This window comes from Erpetoichthys calabaricus, chromosome 11 (genome assembly GCF_900747795.2).
Source record: "Erpetoichthys calabaricus chromosome 11, fErpCal1.3, whole genome shotgun sequence".
Lineage (NCBI taxonomy): Eukaryota > Metazoa > Chordata > Cladistia > Polypteriformes > Polypteridae > Erpetoichthys > Erpetoichthys calabaricus.
The window spans coordinates 74,271,338-74,286,004 of NC_041404.2; the positions used below are offsets into that span (position 1 = coordinate 74,271,338).

Below are 14,667 nucleotides of genomic sequence, written 5' to 3' on the forward strand. Positions count from 1 at the left end.
AGGAAAAGAAGAATAAAAGTAACTACTTGGTGTTTTTACCCTGTGTTCCTGTGTCTGTCTGTTGGGTTTAAAGAGAGGCAACAGTGACCCCTAGCGTCCACTTTTTACAATATAAATAAACTAGGCGTCTTCGACCCCTGCTCGCTTTGCTCACCCACAAGCCCCCCCCCCCACCTGCGTTACGTGCCAACCACTTTGCGTCTCTGCCGCTCGCGTTGTGAAGAGGGGGGCTGAAAGCACCCCAAGAAGACGCGATCGCACCTCCAACACCCCCTCTTAAACGGTGATAAAATGGGAAACACATACAGTTATGTTTTTTACATCCTGTTTGCTCGATCAGCTGCTGGCTTACTGCTGCTGCCATGCCACGTGATTTGCATTTTGAGCAGCGCACTTCTGTCATATCACCAATGTCCATATATTTAATCTCTTTTTGCCTTTTCATCAATATCGCATTGAATTTTGATTCCATGTTTGGAATTACATTGTGACAACGCAATTGTTACATTGCTGGGCACGAACACTCATTTCGTGGGACATGAAAGTGTATCTGACACAATCACGTCTAGTCTCCTTCCCAGATTTTTTTTTTATATATATTGACAGTTCCTACATGGGTTGGACAGGCATTCCGGCCAGGGGAGAGGCAGGAATCACACCATGGACAGAAGAGTGGAAGGATGAACAGCCCATCAGTTGTGAAAGATGCTGCAGGGGATGTGTTATTCCCCCAGGACACTAGATAGCAGCAGCCTTCCGTATTGGTGCCCATTTGGGAATAGGCAAGGAATGCTGGGAGATGTAGTCCAGCAATACAGCCCTGCTGGGGACCATGGGTTTTGCAAGTGGGCGTTGCAGGGAGACGACCTCCCTAATAAGTGGGACTTCCATAAGACCTGGAAGTACTTCCATCAGGCAGTGGCCCTGGCACCGGAAGTACTCTCCGGTCCTGCACTCCCTTGTCCAGGTGAGTTGGAGCTGGAAGGATGGGAGGACTGGAGAAGGGCAGTGCGGTGGTGAAAGGAGAGGTGAATTGTGGAGAGAGAGAGAAAAAATCTGTGCTTGTGTTTTTGCAACTTTGTGGAGGCGTGTTTAATAAACCATCCATTATGTAAACCTGGAACTGTGTGTCATGGTGTTTGGGGCTCACTCACACCCTGGTTCCATCACTATATATAATATCTCTCTCTCTCTCTATATATATATATATATATATATATATATATATATATATATATATATATATATATATATATATATATATATATATATTTATATATCTATCTATCTATCTATATACAGCATTCATAGTCTGAATCACGATCTGATTGTACGGGAGGTTACCTACCAGGTAACGCATATGGTTGGTCTGCAAGTTTTCAAACATTTGCCACACCCTCTCAGTTGCAAGAAGCAGTTCATAGAATGTTACATAGTTTACTGTCAAATAATCCAAAGAGTACGCAACACGTGTTTCGCCCTTATTTACGAATGCTATGAATGTAATTACTCCGATCTCCAGGCTGTCAAATAAAATGAACCACATGCCGTGGCGCAACATAAAGGGGCTTTGCCGCCGACGTCCAAGGTTCGATCCCTGTGAGGGGATGCAGTGTAGTATGTACGGGACACGGGTCATGTACTCTTTGCATTATTTGACAGTAAACTATGTAACATTCTATGATCTGCTTCTCACAACTGAGAGGCCGTGGCAGATGTAAACTATGTAATATATATTTATATTATATTATATTATATTATATTATATTATATTATATTATATTATATGTGTTTGTGTGTGTCCTGCAGTGGGTTGGCACCCTACCCGGGATTGGTTCCTGCCTTGTGCCCTGTGTTGGCTGGGATTGGCTCCTGCAGACCCCCATGACCCTGTGTTCGGATTCAGGGGGTTGGAAAATGGATGGATGGATATTTTATATATATATATGTATACAGTAATCCCTCGCTATATCGCGCTTCGACTTTCGCGGCTTCACTCTATCGCGGATTTTATATATAAGCATATTTAAATATATATCGCAGATTTTTTGCTGGTTCGCGGATTTCTGCGGACAATGGGTCTTTTAATTTCTGGTACTTGCTTCCTCAGTTGGTTTGCCCAGTTGATTTCATACAAGGGACGCTATTGGCAGATGGCTGAGAAGCTACCCAACCAGAGCGCGTATTACGTATTAAATAAAACTCCTCAAATATATTACGAGCACGGGGGCTGTTCGCACCCCTAGAGGATATGGCCGCTCCTCAGAAAACGCTGAAAGATTACCTTCACATTGCTGCCATCCTTGCTGGGCTTACATGTGGCTGCTTTGTCAAGCGATATGCTTCCTGCACGGTGCTTCGCATACTTAAAAGATCAAACAGCACGTATTGATTTTTGATTGTTTACTTTTCTCTCTCTCTCTCTCTTGCTCTGACATTCTCTGCTCCTGACAGAGGGGGTGTGAGCAGGGGGGCTGTTCGCACCCCTAGACGATACGGACGCTCGTCTAAAAATGCTGAAAGATTATCTTCACATTGCTCCCTTCCGGCTTTGTCAAGCGACATGCTTCCCGCACGGTGCTTCGCATACTTCAAAGCTTGAACGGCATGTATTGATTTTTGATTGTTTGTTTTTCTTTGTCTGTCTCACTCTGACATTCTCTGCTCCTGACGGAGGGGGTGTGAGCAGAGGGGCTGTTCGCACATTGGCCTAGAGGATAAAGACGCTCCTCTAAAAAATGCTGAAAGACTACCTTCACATTGCTCTCTTCCTTGCAGCTGGTTTGTCCGGCGGTGCTTCGCATACTTAAAAGCCAAACAGCACCTATTGATTTTTAGTTGTTTACTTTTCTCTCTCTCTCTCTCTCTGACATTTTCTGCTCCTGACGCGCACTCCTTTGAAGAGGAAGATATGTTTGCATTCTTTTAATTGTGAGACGGAACTGTCATCTCTGTCTTGTCATGGAGCACAGTTTAAACTTTTGAAAAAGAGACAAATGTTTGTTTGCAGTGTTTGAATAAAGTTCCTGTCTCTCTACAACCTCCTGTGTTTCTGTGCAAATCTGTGACCCAAGCATGACAATATAAAAATAACCATATAAACATATGGTTTCTACTTCGCGGATTTTCACCTTTCGCGGGGGGTTCTGTAACGCAACCCCCGCGATCGAGGAGGGATTACTGTATATATTGTCATGCATGCGCGAATGGGGAGCAGTTTAAGGACCCGACATGCACCATGACAAGTCATGCCAGGGGACAACGGCAGCGTACTAACCTCTCTCTTTATTTCTTCAGAAAGAACGAGGCTCCGCCGCCGTAATACCACCCAGATGATCCAAAGAGCCACAACACTTCCAGGTTCCTTTCTTCCCTCTGGTCCCTCTGTGATGACATTAGCTACCCATCCAGCACCACAATTTTCCCAGCATCCCACTGTTTAATTTCCGGCCCGTCCCCATGAATTTGCTGTCTACCCCTCCTTCTATGTCTCAGTTATTTTGAACTATTGACCTTGAATTTTGTTACAGTATACAAGGCTAAAAACCCCAAACCTTTATGCGATTCTGTTTCTTTATTACAGTTGGCGTAGCCAGCAGGATAGTGCCTGAAAATGTCCGAAGGGCAGGACCTCAACTCAACTTTGTCGAACGAGCTCCAGGCGGTCAAGGTCGACCAGGCAGCTACCAAGGCGGAGCTTGCCGAAACAAAAAAAAAAAGATGGCTGGCGGCGACGGAAGCAGTGAAGCAGCAGTACACCCCCAAAATTCATGGGGGTTACGTTCCTAGGGCACCCGTGAATTGTGAAAAACCACGACTTTTGGATGTGGTTAAAAAATGCCTTTTAAATGCCTATTTTTATAGTTTTAACCCTAAATACAGTATGCCCCCAAAGCACTTTAATTTCGTTGCAAACTCAGCTTAATACATTACCTAAAAACAGAATGTAAAGGTAAACCAGTCTACTGTACAGTACTGTATTGCTATGTCTCCCAGGGTGCTAGAATGTAAAATACCAATGTTACCTCTATACGTATTGTAATTCATGCAAGTGCGTTTTCTTTGATATGCGGTCATTTTCTTTGTTATAAGCAGAGTAAATACATAATAATTTCATTTAATTAAAATACAGTAAAATGTACGGGTACTCACCAGTGATGAATGATATTGATGATGATGATGAAGTAGCTTTAAAACTAGTAGATTTAAAACTCCTCAGGTAGCGCCTCTTCTTCGGGTGCTTCAGGAGGAATCGTATCTTTGTATGGGTCTTCTTCTGGTGGGGTTTCGTACTGGCTTTTCTTTATAGGTTTCAGTAACATTGTGATAGGAAGTTGCTGCATTGTCTCCTGTAGCAAAATGCTGGTACAATTTCCGTGCTTTCTCACGGATGATGTTACCGCCTTCCTGCAGTCGGTGATCCACAGTGCCAAGGCAGGTTCCATCCTGACGATATTTTTATTCCTTATGGTCTTTTCCTTTTTGGCACTATCACAGAAACTGCTTCGTTCTTCTTTATGTAGCATACGGTGCTTTCATTAATGCCATAGTGGTGCGCTACTGCAGCATAACTTTAGTTCCTGGAGCAAATCAACCTTCTCCTGGGGTGTTTTAAACTTCTTCTGGCACTTACGCTCAGTTCCAGAAGCCTTAGAAGGTGCAGAGCGGTTCGACGACATTGTGTGCATTTAAAAATAACAAAACAACAAAATGGAAAACACGAGGACACTCATCTGGAGACGTGTCACAAAGCAGCAGTCAATCATCAGCAAGGAGAAATGAATAACATTCTCAGATTGGCTACTTTCACCATCCCAAACCACGGTGGTAAACCCACTCACCTAGAGACGCATCACAAAGCAACAGTTAATTATCAGCAAGGAGAAATGAATAACGCTCTCGGATTAGCTACTTTCACCATCCCAAACCACAGTGGTAAGCCCACTCACCTGGAGACGCGTCACAAACAGGCAGTCAATCATCAGCAAGGAGAAATGAATAACGCTCTCAGATTGGCTACTTTCACCATCCCAAACCGCGTCTCCATCAGCGGTGGTAAACTCACTCACCAGGAGACGCGTCACATGGCAGCAGTCAATCAGCAGCAAGGAAAAATGAATAACGCTCTTGGATTGGCTACTTTCACCATCCCAAACCGCGTTTCCTTCAGCGGTTGTTTCCTGTTCTCTCTACAGCACAGTATTGCCACGAAAAAAGCCATAAAAAATTAGTATAAAATAGTGCGTTGTAACACGGGCTGTGATTGTTACATGGGAGGGAGACGACAAATCATAGCTTCCCGCTTTCTAATCGGGCCTGTGATTGGTGCTTTGACGGATGCCCAGATCCCACAGTATCTCCCCTTAGGAGAGGCGTTAGGCAAGTGTAATTGAATAGCAGTGCTGCAAGTTTAGCTTTACACCTCTTTTTAAGGCTTATTGACTGAAAGGGGCTTTCATGAAAAAAGTTAGGGCTTTGCTACAGGATACACCCTCCACATGTTAAGTAAAAATAAAGGTATATATTTCTATTTTATTTAAACCTTTTAAGTTTGTATACAGGCGGTATGGTGGCGCAGTGAAAGGTGCCAGTTAGGAGACCCGGGTTCGCTTCCCTGCGTGGAGTTTGAATGTTCTCCCCGTGTCTGTCTGGGTTTCCTCCGGGTACTCCGGTTTCCTCCCACAGTCCAAAGACATGCAGGTTAGGTGCATTGGCGATTCTAAATTGTCCCTGGTGTGTGGGTGTGTGCGCCCTGCGGTGGGCTGGCACCTTGCCCGGGGTTTGTTTCCTGCCTTGTGCCCTGTGTTGGCAGGGATTGTCTCCTGTATTTAGGATATAGCGGGTTGGATAATGGATGGATGGACATTTGTATGCATAGCCCCATTTGCCCGTTTTTGTTTTTTTTTTCTTTCTTCAGTAATATTTTAGCAAACCCGGAGCTTGTCAGTTCAAATCCTGGTACTGACACCACTGTGTGACGCTGAGGAAGTCACTTCACCTGCCTGTGCTGCAAAAAACAAAAGTAATGTAACAAATTGTACCTCAGATGTTGCAAGTTGCTGGAATAAAGGCATAAGTAAAATAGATAAATATGTATTATACACATAGGAACTATTCATTTATTTTCAGTTAAGTCATCTGCAGCAAACCTTTATAAATGAGGGTTTCTCCTTTTTAGATAGTGCAAACTGTTTCTTCTTCATTGAGGTTTTCTCTTGGAGAGCTTTTTTCATTTCATTGAAAATTAAAGCAGCAGCTGCCAAAATATGTAGCTCTCTTATTAATTTTTCAACATTGTGTAAAATAACTTTATAAAGTAATATAAAAGGTTTAGATAGATAGATAGATAGATAGATAGATAGATAGATAGATAGATAGATAGATAGATAGATAGATAGATAGATAGATAGATAGATAGATAGATAGATAGATAGATAGATAGATAGATACTAAATACTGGTTATCCTTTTACACTAAAATATTACTAAAGAGATACAAAAAAAGTAAAATGCATATGTTGTTTTTCTTTAAGGAGATTAAATATTACTGAAGAAAGAAAAAAAAAAAAATAAAACAGCCAAATGGGGCTATGCATACGAACTTAAAAGGTTTAAATAAAACAGAAATATATACCTTTATTGTTACTTCCTTAACTTGTGGAGGGTGTATCCTGTAGCAAAGCCCTAACTTTTTTCGTGAAAGCCCATTTCAGTCAATAAGTCTTAAAAAGAGGTGTAAAAATATTGACAATAAGCTACGCAAACCCACCAAGACATGCAATCGTTTAAATCAAGGCGCGAGTCGAAAAACACCATCCCATACTATTAGTTAACGATTAACATATTTCTATATGTATTGTAAGCATACAATACAACTGATAATATGTTGCACTTATTTATCTGGTGTACCGACATTTTTGCGCGTTTAACGGCTGAAATCTAACGTGGTTTGTGCCCTTCAGAATGAAAACAGTTTGCATTTACCTTTTTAATAAAAGGCGAGCTTTTAAGCCTGAGAAATCACCCCGTAAATGCACACATTTAATTGCACATGTGTTAATATGTATGCTTACACAGTACTAAAAGACACTCAACAATTAACGTCATTTACCTTCGTTCCCGCGTTTGAGTCGTGCTGTAAATCTCTTCCTTGTTTTCAGTTCACGTGATTACGTAGGAGGCGTGATGACGCGATACGTGACTCTGCCTCCTCCATTAGAGTATATGGACAAAAAAGAGGTTCCAGTTATGACCATTACGCGTAGAATTTCGAAATGAATCCTGCCTAACTTTTGTAAGTAAGCTGTAAGGAACGAGCCTGCCAAATTTCAGCCTTCCACCTACACGGGAAGTTGGAGAATTAGTGAGTGAGTGAGTGAGTGAGTGAGTGAGTGAGTGAGTGAGTGAGTGAGTGAGTGAGTGAGTGAGTGAGTGAGTGAGTGAGTGAGTGAGTGAGTGAGTGAGTGAGTGAGTCAGTCAGTCAGTCAGTCAGTCAGTCAGTCAGTCAGTCAGTGAGGGCTTTGCCTTTTATTAGTATAGATATGATTGCAGCACAACTTCTTAGCTGCTGAAACTGAAGACTTGTGGCTTTCATACAATTCCTTAATACAGTGGAACTTCGGTTCACAACCATAATTCGTTCCAAAACTCTGGTTGTAAACCGATTTGGTCATGAACCAAAGCAATTTCATCCATTGGATTGTATGTAAATACAATTAATCCGTTCCAGACCATACGAACTGTATGTAAATATATATTTTTTTAAGTTTTTAAGCACAAATATAGTTAATTAAACCATAGAATGCACAGCGTAATAGTAAACTAAATGTCAAAAAACATTGAATAACACTGAGAAAACCTTGAACAACAGAGAAAACTAACACTGCAATAGTTTGCGCTATAGCGCTACCAACCGCTGACTAAAAACACTTTTTTTTTTAATGAGTTTTAAGCACAGGGAAAAAAAATGAATATTTGAAAAAAATCCATAATTTAATAAACCACCAAGAAAAGTAACATTGCAACAATGCACGCTACGAACCGATCGCTGTAAACAGAAGTGAAAACAAAATCAAGCACAGTGCATTCTTTAACTGCTTTCCTACCTTATGAGTCCACCCCTCTGTCTCGCTCGCGCTGCCTGTGTGTGTGCATCTGTCTCTCTCTGGCGCTGCCTGTATGTGTGTGACGCGTGCTCTCTCGCTCTCTCTCTTGCTTGCTGCACAGGAAATGCACAGGAAGAGAATGAACATGTATAAACTGAAAGGGAAACTGGCTTGTTCGTATACCGAGTGTGTGGTCGTGAACCGAGGCAAAAGTTTGGCAAACTTTTTGGTCGTAAACCAATTTGTACGTGTACCGAGACGTTCATGAACCAAGGTTCCACTGTACATGACACAATTGTCCCATGTAGACATAATGGGTAAAAATTGTCAGACCTTGCTGAATAACATCTCTCAGCACTAAATCTTCAGTTAATTTTACAGGTCTCCAGTCTGATGCAAACCATTTTGCAATAATAATAGTAGTTAATGTTTTAGATTTTCTTTCATTCATGGGCATAAGTTGAATTATATGTTTATGGACTGAAGTCTGCAGCAAATTTTCCCGCTTCACGTTAGAGTTCTTAACAGCGGCATCATACATAGTTTCTCTTAAATGATAAGCCAAGGACAATGTATTTCTGTGATATTTAAATTTACCCATACTAAGTTTTCAAGTATCAACAAAATTGTGAGAGTTTTAAATCAAAAGCAACCATCATAAATTTAGTTCTTCTCCGCCATTATTAACAGAAAAGCATACTGATCAGGGGTTCCCAAACTTTAAGTCAAAAAATGTTGTACCTTTTGGTCAGGACTTGCATCAATATAAAATCCAAAGTTGCAAAGCATGATCTTGGATCTTGCTTACTGCTAACACTAGTCATACTGCATGATTTGGTATTATTGTAGACCTATTAATCTAAGTAAATGCTTAACTACAGCAGACTATTGACACATATGTGATTAAATGTCAAATGCCTCCCTGGGTCAAGGGTTATCAACCTTTATTCTTAAAGTGCCTCCATTTTTTTGGAACTTAAATTGTTAAGTGCTGAACTCTTAATAGGCACAACTAAAAGTGAGATTTCTTAACTCCCACCCCTCCCCTTATATTGCACTTAGAGATTTGGTTGTATATGTCTTAGGTTTTTTTTATACTTCAAATGCTTCTTTTAATAAATTATTTTTTATATAAGTACAGTAGCATGGTTACATAAGGAATTAAAATTAGCCTGAAATCTCCATACAAAATATTATGCAGTTCCATATGAAATGAGACCCAAAAAAGTAGAAAAATAATTTACATATTAAAAGTAACTCAAAGTCAATTGTGAAGGTTGAGTGTTTTATAGGTTCAATAGCTGTGCTAACCATCTAGGATGGGTAGAAATCTAAGTAATCAATGTAGACATCAGCATTAATGTTTGCATTGCACCATCTATTCTTCTGCCTTAGTCTTCTGACAATTTCCAAACTTGTTCTAATAATGATGGTACAAAAAAAAATAGAAGCTCACCAAAACTAAAAATCTTGTAACAATTGAGGACCGGACCTGAAAGTGGAAGGGGTGGGGAGAGAGAGAGAGAGAGAGATGCTGCACAGACTGCTTATGCAGGCGAAGGGGATGAGAGGAAGCACTCATCTGAGATGCTCTCTTTCAGAAAAAAATCCATTAGTCTTAGCACAAGGATCCCAAGCAGTCCCTATCCAGGACTCATGGATCAGCTCAGAGAGATGTGGAAGAGAGAGGGAGCAGTTCCCTAGGCACCAATATAAGCATTGGAAACTTTGATTTAGTGCAAGCAATAGACATGGAAGAGGAGAACAGGTGTGGGAAAGATAGGAATGGAATCTTGCAGCAGGAGCACTGTGAGACAGTACGGTGGAATCAAATCACAGTTGAACACGGAGACTTGTGTTGGCTGCTGCGTAACTAATGGATTTTTCCTCTTTTTACCTTTTTTTTGTTTCCTCTTGTTGTTACCATTACTTTTATGCAACAGTTAATGAACATTTTCAGTTACTTTTGTGTTTATTTGAAAACTACGCCATTTAGAAACAATCTTTAAAATTGGGATTTTAATATAATGTCAACCTTGCTGAAGCCACGGCTCCATTTGTAAACCACCAGGGGTGTCAAACAACACGACTAAGAAAGAATAACATGTTATACCTTTGAAAATTAATCTCCGACTTTGACAGCCCTAATGCTTTATATACTGTATATTGTCACAGAAGCATGAATAGTAGATATTGTCAGGGCTTATTCGCTACTGCAATAATACTCTAAGCCAGGGGTTGGCACTCTCATTCATATTTTCTCCCCTTTTTGTCCTCAGAAGGAAAGATCAAAGATAAGAGATCTTGTTATTTTTGCTCAATTCATTTGCCAGTTACATGGGGCTTACCATCCTGTGTTCAACTCTTTATTTTGTTTTTAATTCTTACTATAAATATAAGTGTATATAATCTATCTATGCTAGTTAGGAAAGGCTTCAGTCCCCTGCAACTCTGCTAAGGATTAAGCTGTCTTAGAAAATGTATGGGGTTATATAAATATAAATCTAACTTGCACACACTGATCAGCCACAACATTAACACCTCGGGTGAACTGAATAACATTGATTATCTCGCTACAATGCTGCCTGTCAAGGGGTGGGATATACTTGGCAGCATGTGAAATGTCAATTCTTTTAATATGTTGGAAGCAGGAGAAATGGGCAAGCATAAGGATCTGAGCAACTTTGACAAGAACCAGATAATGATGGCTAGATGGCTGGGTCATTTCCAAAAAGGCAAGTCTTGTGGAGTGTTCCTGGTGGGCAGTGGTTATTACCTACCCAAAGTGGTCTAAAGAAAGAACAACTGGTGCACTGTTAACATGGTCATGGGTGCCCAAAGCTCACACATGCAAGGGGAGCGGAGGATAGCACTAATACTGTACACTGTACATAATACACTATAGCACAAATTGCTGGAAAACCTCAATGCTGGCCATGAAAAAAAGGTGTCATAACACATAGTGCATCACAGCTTGCTGTGTAGCCACATACCAGTCAGAGTGCCCATGTTGATCCCAGTCAGCTGCTGAACCATCTATAATGGGCATGCGAGTCTCAAAACTGGACCATGGAGCAATAGAAAAAGGATGCCTGTTCAGACAAATCATATTTTCTTTTAGAACATGTGGATGGCCAGGGGTGTGTGTCATTTACCTGAGGAAGAGATGGCAGCATAATGCACTACGTTAAAAAGGCAAGCTGGCGGAGGCAATGTGATGCTCTGGGCAATGTTCTGGTGGAAAACCCTGTGTCCTGGCATTCATGTGAATGTTACTTTGACATGTACCACCTACCTAAAAACTGTTTGAGATCATACACATCCCATCATGGCGGTGGTATTCCCTGAAGACAGGGGCCTCTTTTCAGCAGGATAATGCACCATGCCACACTAAAAATTGTTAGGAAATGGTTTGAGGAACATAACAAAGAGTTCATGATGTTGACTTAACCACCTAATTCCCCAGATCCCAATCCAGTTGAGCATCTGTTGGATGTACGGAATGTACGGATGTTGGAAGTCCGATCCAAGGAGGTCCCACCTCTCAACTTGCAACACTTAAAGGATCTGATACCAGATATCAGGTACCACACAGGACACCTTCAGAGGTCTTGTGGAGTCCATGCCTTGATGGGTTACAGCTGATTTAGCAGCACAATGGGAATCTACACAATATTAGGCAGGTGGTTTTTAATATTATTGCTGTTTGCTGTGTGTGTGTGTACTATATAGCTATACATTTTATTTAGAAGCCTTTTTGGCAGTAAGTATAGCCTTGACTCTCCTTGCGTATGTCTCTACAAGCTTTGCACAACCAGATTTGGGCGGTTTACCACATTCTTCCTGGCAGATCTTCTCAAGCTCCATGAGACTGGCTGGGAAGTGTCTGTAAACAACTATCTTCTGGTCTTTTATTATATACACACATATACAAGCACATATATCATATGCTTCTTCTCAGTTCAAAATAAAGAGAACCGCAAACATGCAGCTTCAATCTCTTTTCTGTCTTCTTGTAAAAGCCTGACCACAGTTCAAAATTTACATATCATTATGATTATGTTTGTTCATTCACCCCAGCACAAAGCCCATTTCTTCAGTAACTGCCAAGTGAGATGTTGCCCATTCATGCCACAAACATTCTAGAATGAGCACAAACACAACAAGTATAATTAAAATGTGCCCACCTTAGTCTGTACAATTGATGGTCGTTGTTGCCTCATCTCCCATACAATGTCCAAGATACTGAAGCTATCATTTATTTGCTTGTACAAAAGAAAAAGCAAAAAAAATATAGTTTCAATAAATAGAAAGTTGTCAAAGCTAATACAAGTTCCTCAACCCATCCCATACCTTTGTCTTCAGCAGATCGTAGATGTAATCTACAGTACATATAACTCCTGTTCTTCCACAGCCAGCACTATATTATATAAGGTAACACTGTTACTTTCATGGATAGTCCAGATTTTGAAAGTATACTGTTCTTTCAGCATAAACCCAAAAAGAATACTGCACCTGCAATGTACAATTATTGGAGCCAAATCTCTTCCTTGACGATGGCGAATTTCTTCTATCATGTTTAAGATGCCATCAGGAGAGTCAGGAATGCCATGATCTGGCCATGCCTTATACTGAAAATGTAGAACTGTCAGAATGTCCTGCAGTGAAAGGAAAGGAGAGTTTACAAACTCAGCCACATTTCTGACTTGTATGTTACAGCAGAAACAAAACCGAGGCAGATGTTCCTGTATTTTAATATACCCAGAATTTAAAACTTTAGCATATCTTTAAACAAAAAACAAGTTATCTTTATACACAGCGTATGTAAAAAGCACATCTAAAAATTAAACTTCATACAGCTTATGGCAATGACTCTCTAAGGAAAGCAAGCCAGACAAAAACCAATTTTTCCAAATCCTTTCTGAGATATAGAACAATTTAACATGGTGGTACTGTGTGCTTGTTGAAAGAAGCAGCAGAGTGGTTCACTAAATGGATACAATCTCTTTGCCTCACAGCTCTAGCTGCCGAGTTTATTTGTCATCCTGCCATCTTTAGCTTTCAACATTGAGTCAAAATGAGACAATTTTAACCTGATCTTTTTGGATTCGAAACCTTTCAGGAGTTGAGCAGCTACATTATTTAAAAAATAAAAGAAGTTGTACAAATTAAAAATGGTGCAAAAAACTGAAATGTCCAAAAAACAGTTTTTTGATAGTGACTTAAACTCTTAACAGGTAATTTATCTTTAAAGCTTTTCATAGTTTAGAAATGATACTTGCCTTGACGGTAACTGCATTCTACTTAAGCCCTCACACTGCTTCTTTTGTCATTTTACTATGTGCCAAAAACACAAATCAGATTAAGCGTTTATGACTTGTGTATTTTTGCAGCAGGCATTATGTATCCTTCATGTAATAAATAAATGATTAGGAAAAGCTGCAATTTAAAAAAAATACATATAAGAGCAGTAATGCACTGAAATGTATGTTATTTATAGTGCTTTAAAATATAAGTAAGCAGACCATCATAAAACAGAGCAATGTGTAAATAAACACTGTGTGTCAGTTTGATCTTCACAAACCAGTGAGAATCCAGACAGTACTCTTAGCAGAAAGGTCAATAAATCTGACTCCATTTCATCATGTGCTAAACACGTTTTTTATTACAGCATTTACATTAGTCATTTCAGTTGGTTTTTCCCATGTGTCTAGCAATTATGGAAATGCAACATTTCACACCATTTTTTTTTTTTTTAAGTTACGTCTTTCCCAAATCTTCTTTATAGTGTGTGCATTGACATGCTCACACAAAATTGGAATGCAGAACACTTTTCTGCTTGGCTGTGCGATTGAGAACTGCAAAGTGGCAACTTACCAGTACAAGTACTTCTTGTTTTACACCCTGTTCTACTTGCATCAACACAGGTATTTTTACTTCAATAAAACAAAGTACTGAGCTAGGTTACTCATTACTTAAAAAGGTTTTCCAACTATTTAATGCACAGGACTTTGATTGCATTACCCAAACACTGCTCCCAAGATTGTACAGCTGAGCTTAGCACTGTACGTTCAATTCATGAACAAATATTTTGCGATTTCTGAACTACTAAGATAGATTATTTTAACTAGGAGAAGTAATAATGCAATTGCTTGAGTATTTCCCTCAGAAAACATACGCTTCCACAGTTTTTTTTTTTTTTTTTAACCTATTGCTGCTGGAATTGCGTGTGAAGCAAACATGTGCACAGGCTAACAGAGTGCAACAGACATGCTCAGATTACAAAATAAACATTTAAATAGAATGTAAATGTCAAGAGCTGGCTTACTATTCAAGGCAGTTTCCAACTTTACACTCACTGCAACCAGAATAAACTTTGGATCCCTACAACCTTATACTAGACTGAGTGGGTTCAGAAAGTGAATAAAGGGTGGATGGAATTTTTTAGTAATTTAATGACTTCTTTTTATTTTTAATCTTGTAACAACCACTTCATTTTGAAAGAACACCAATATTCCCTTTTGCAGAAAATATACACAATCAAACATGACCCGATTTCAGCA

General features: G+C 40.0%; 1 protein-coding gene across 1 annotated transcript in view; it reads right to left on the reverse strand.

Moving 5' to 3' along the window:
• ptpn18 (protein tyrosine phosphatase non-receptor type 18) overlaps positions 1-14,667 on the reverse strand; it is a 174,490-nt gene that overhangs the window by 89,531 nt on the left and 70,292 nt on the right. The window contains exons 8-10 of the mRNA XM_051933588.1: positions 12,620-12,762; positions 12,458-12,524; positions 12,292-12,369 (exon numbers count right to left, since the gene is read on the reverse strand). Of these exons, the coding sequence (XP_051789548.1) occupies positions 12,292-12,369; positions 12,458-12,524; positions 12,620-12,762 (288 nt within the window). The remainder of the gene's footprint in view (positions 1-12,291; positions 12,370-12,457; positions 12,525-12,619; positions 12,763-14,667) is intronic.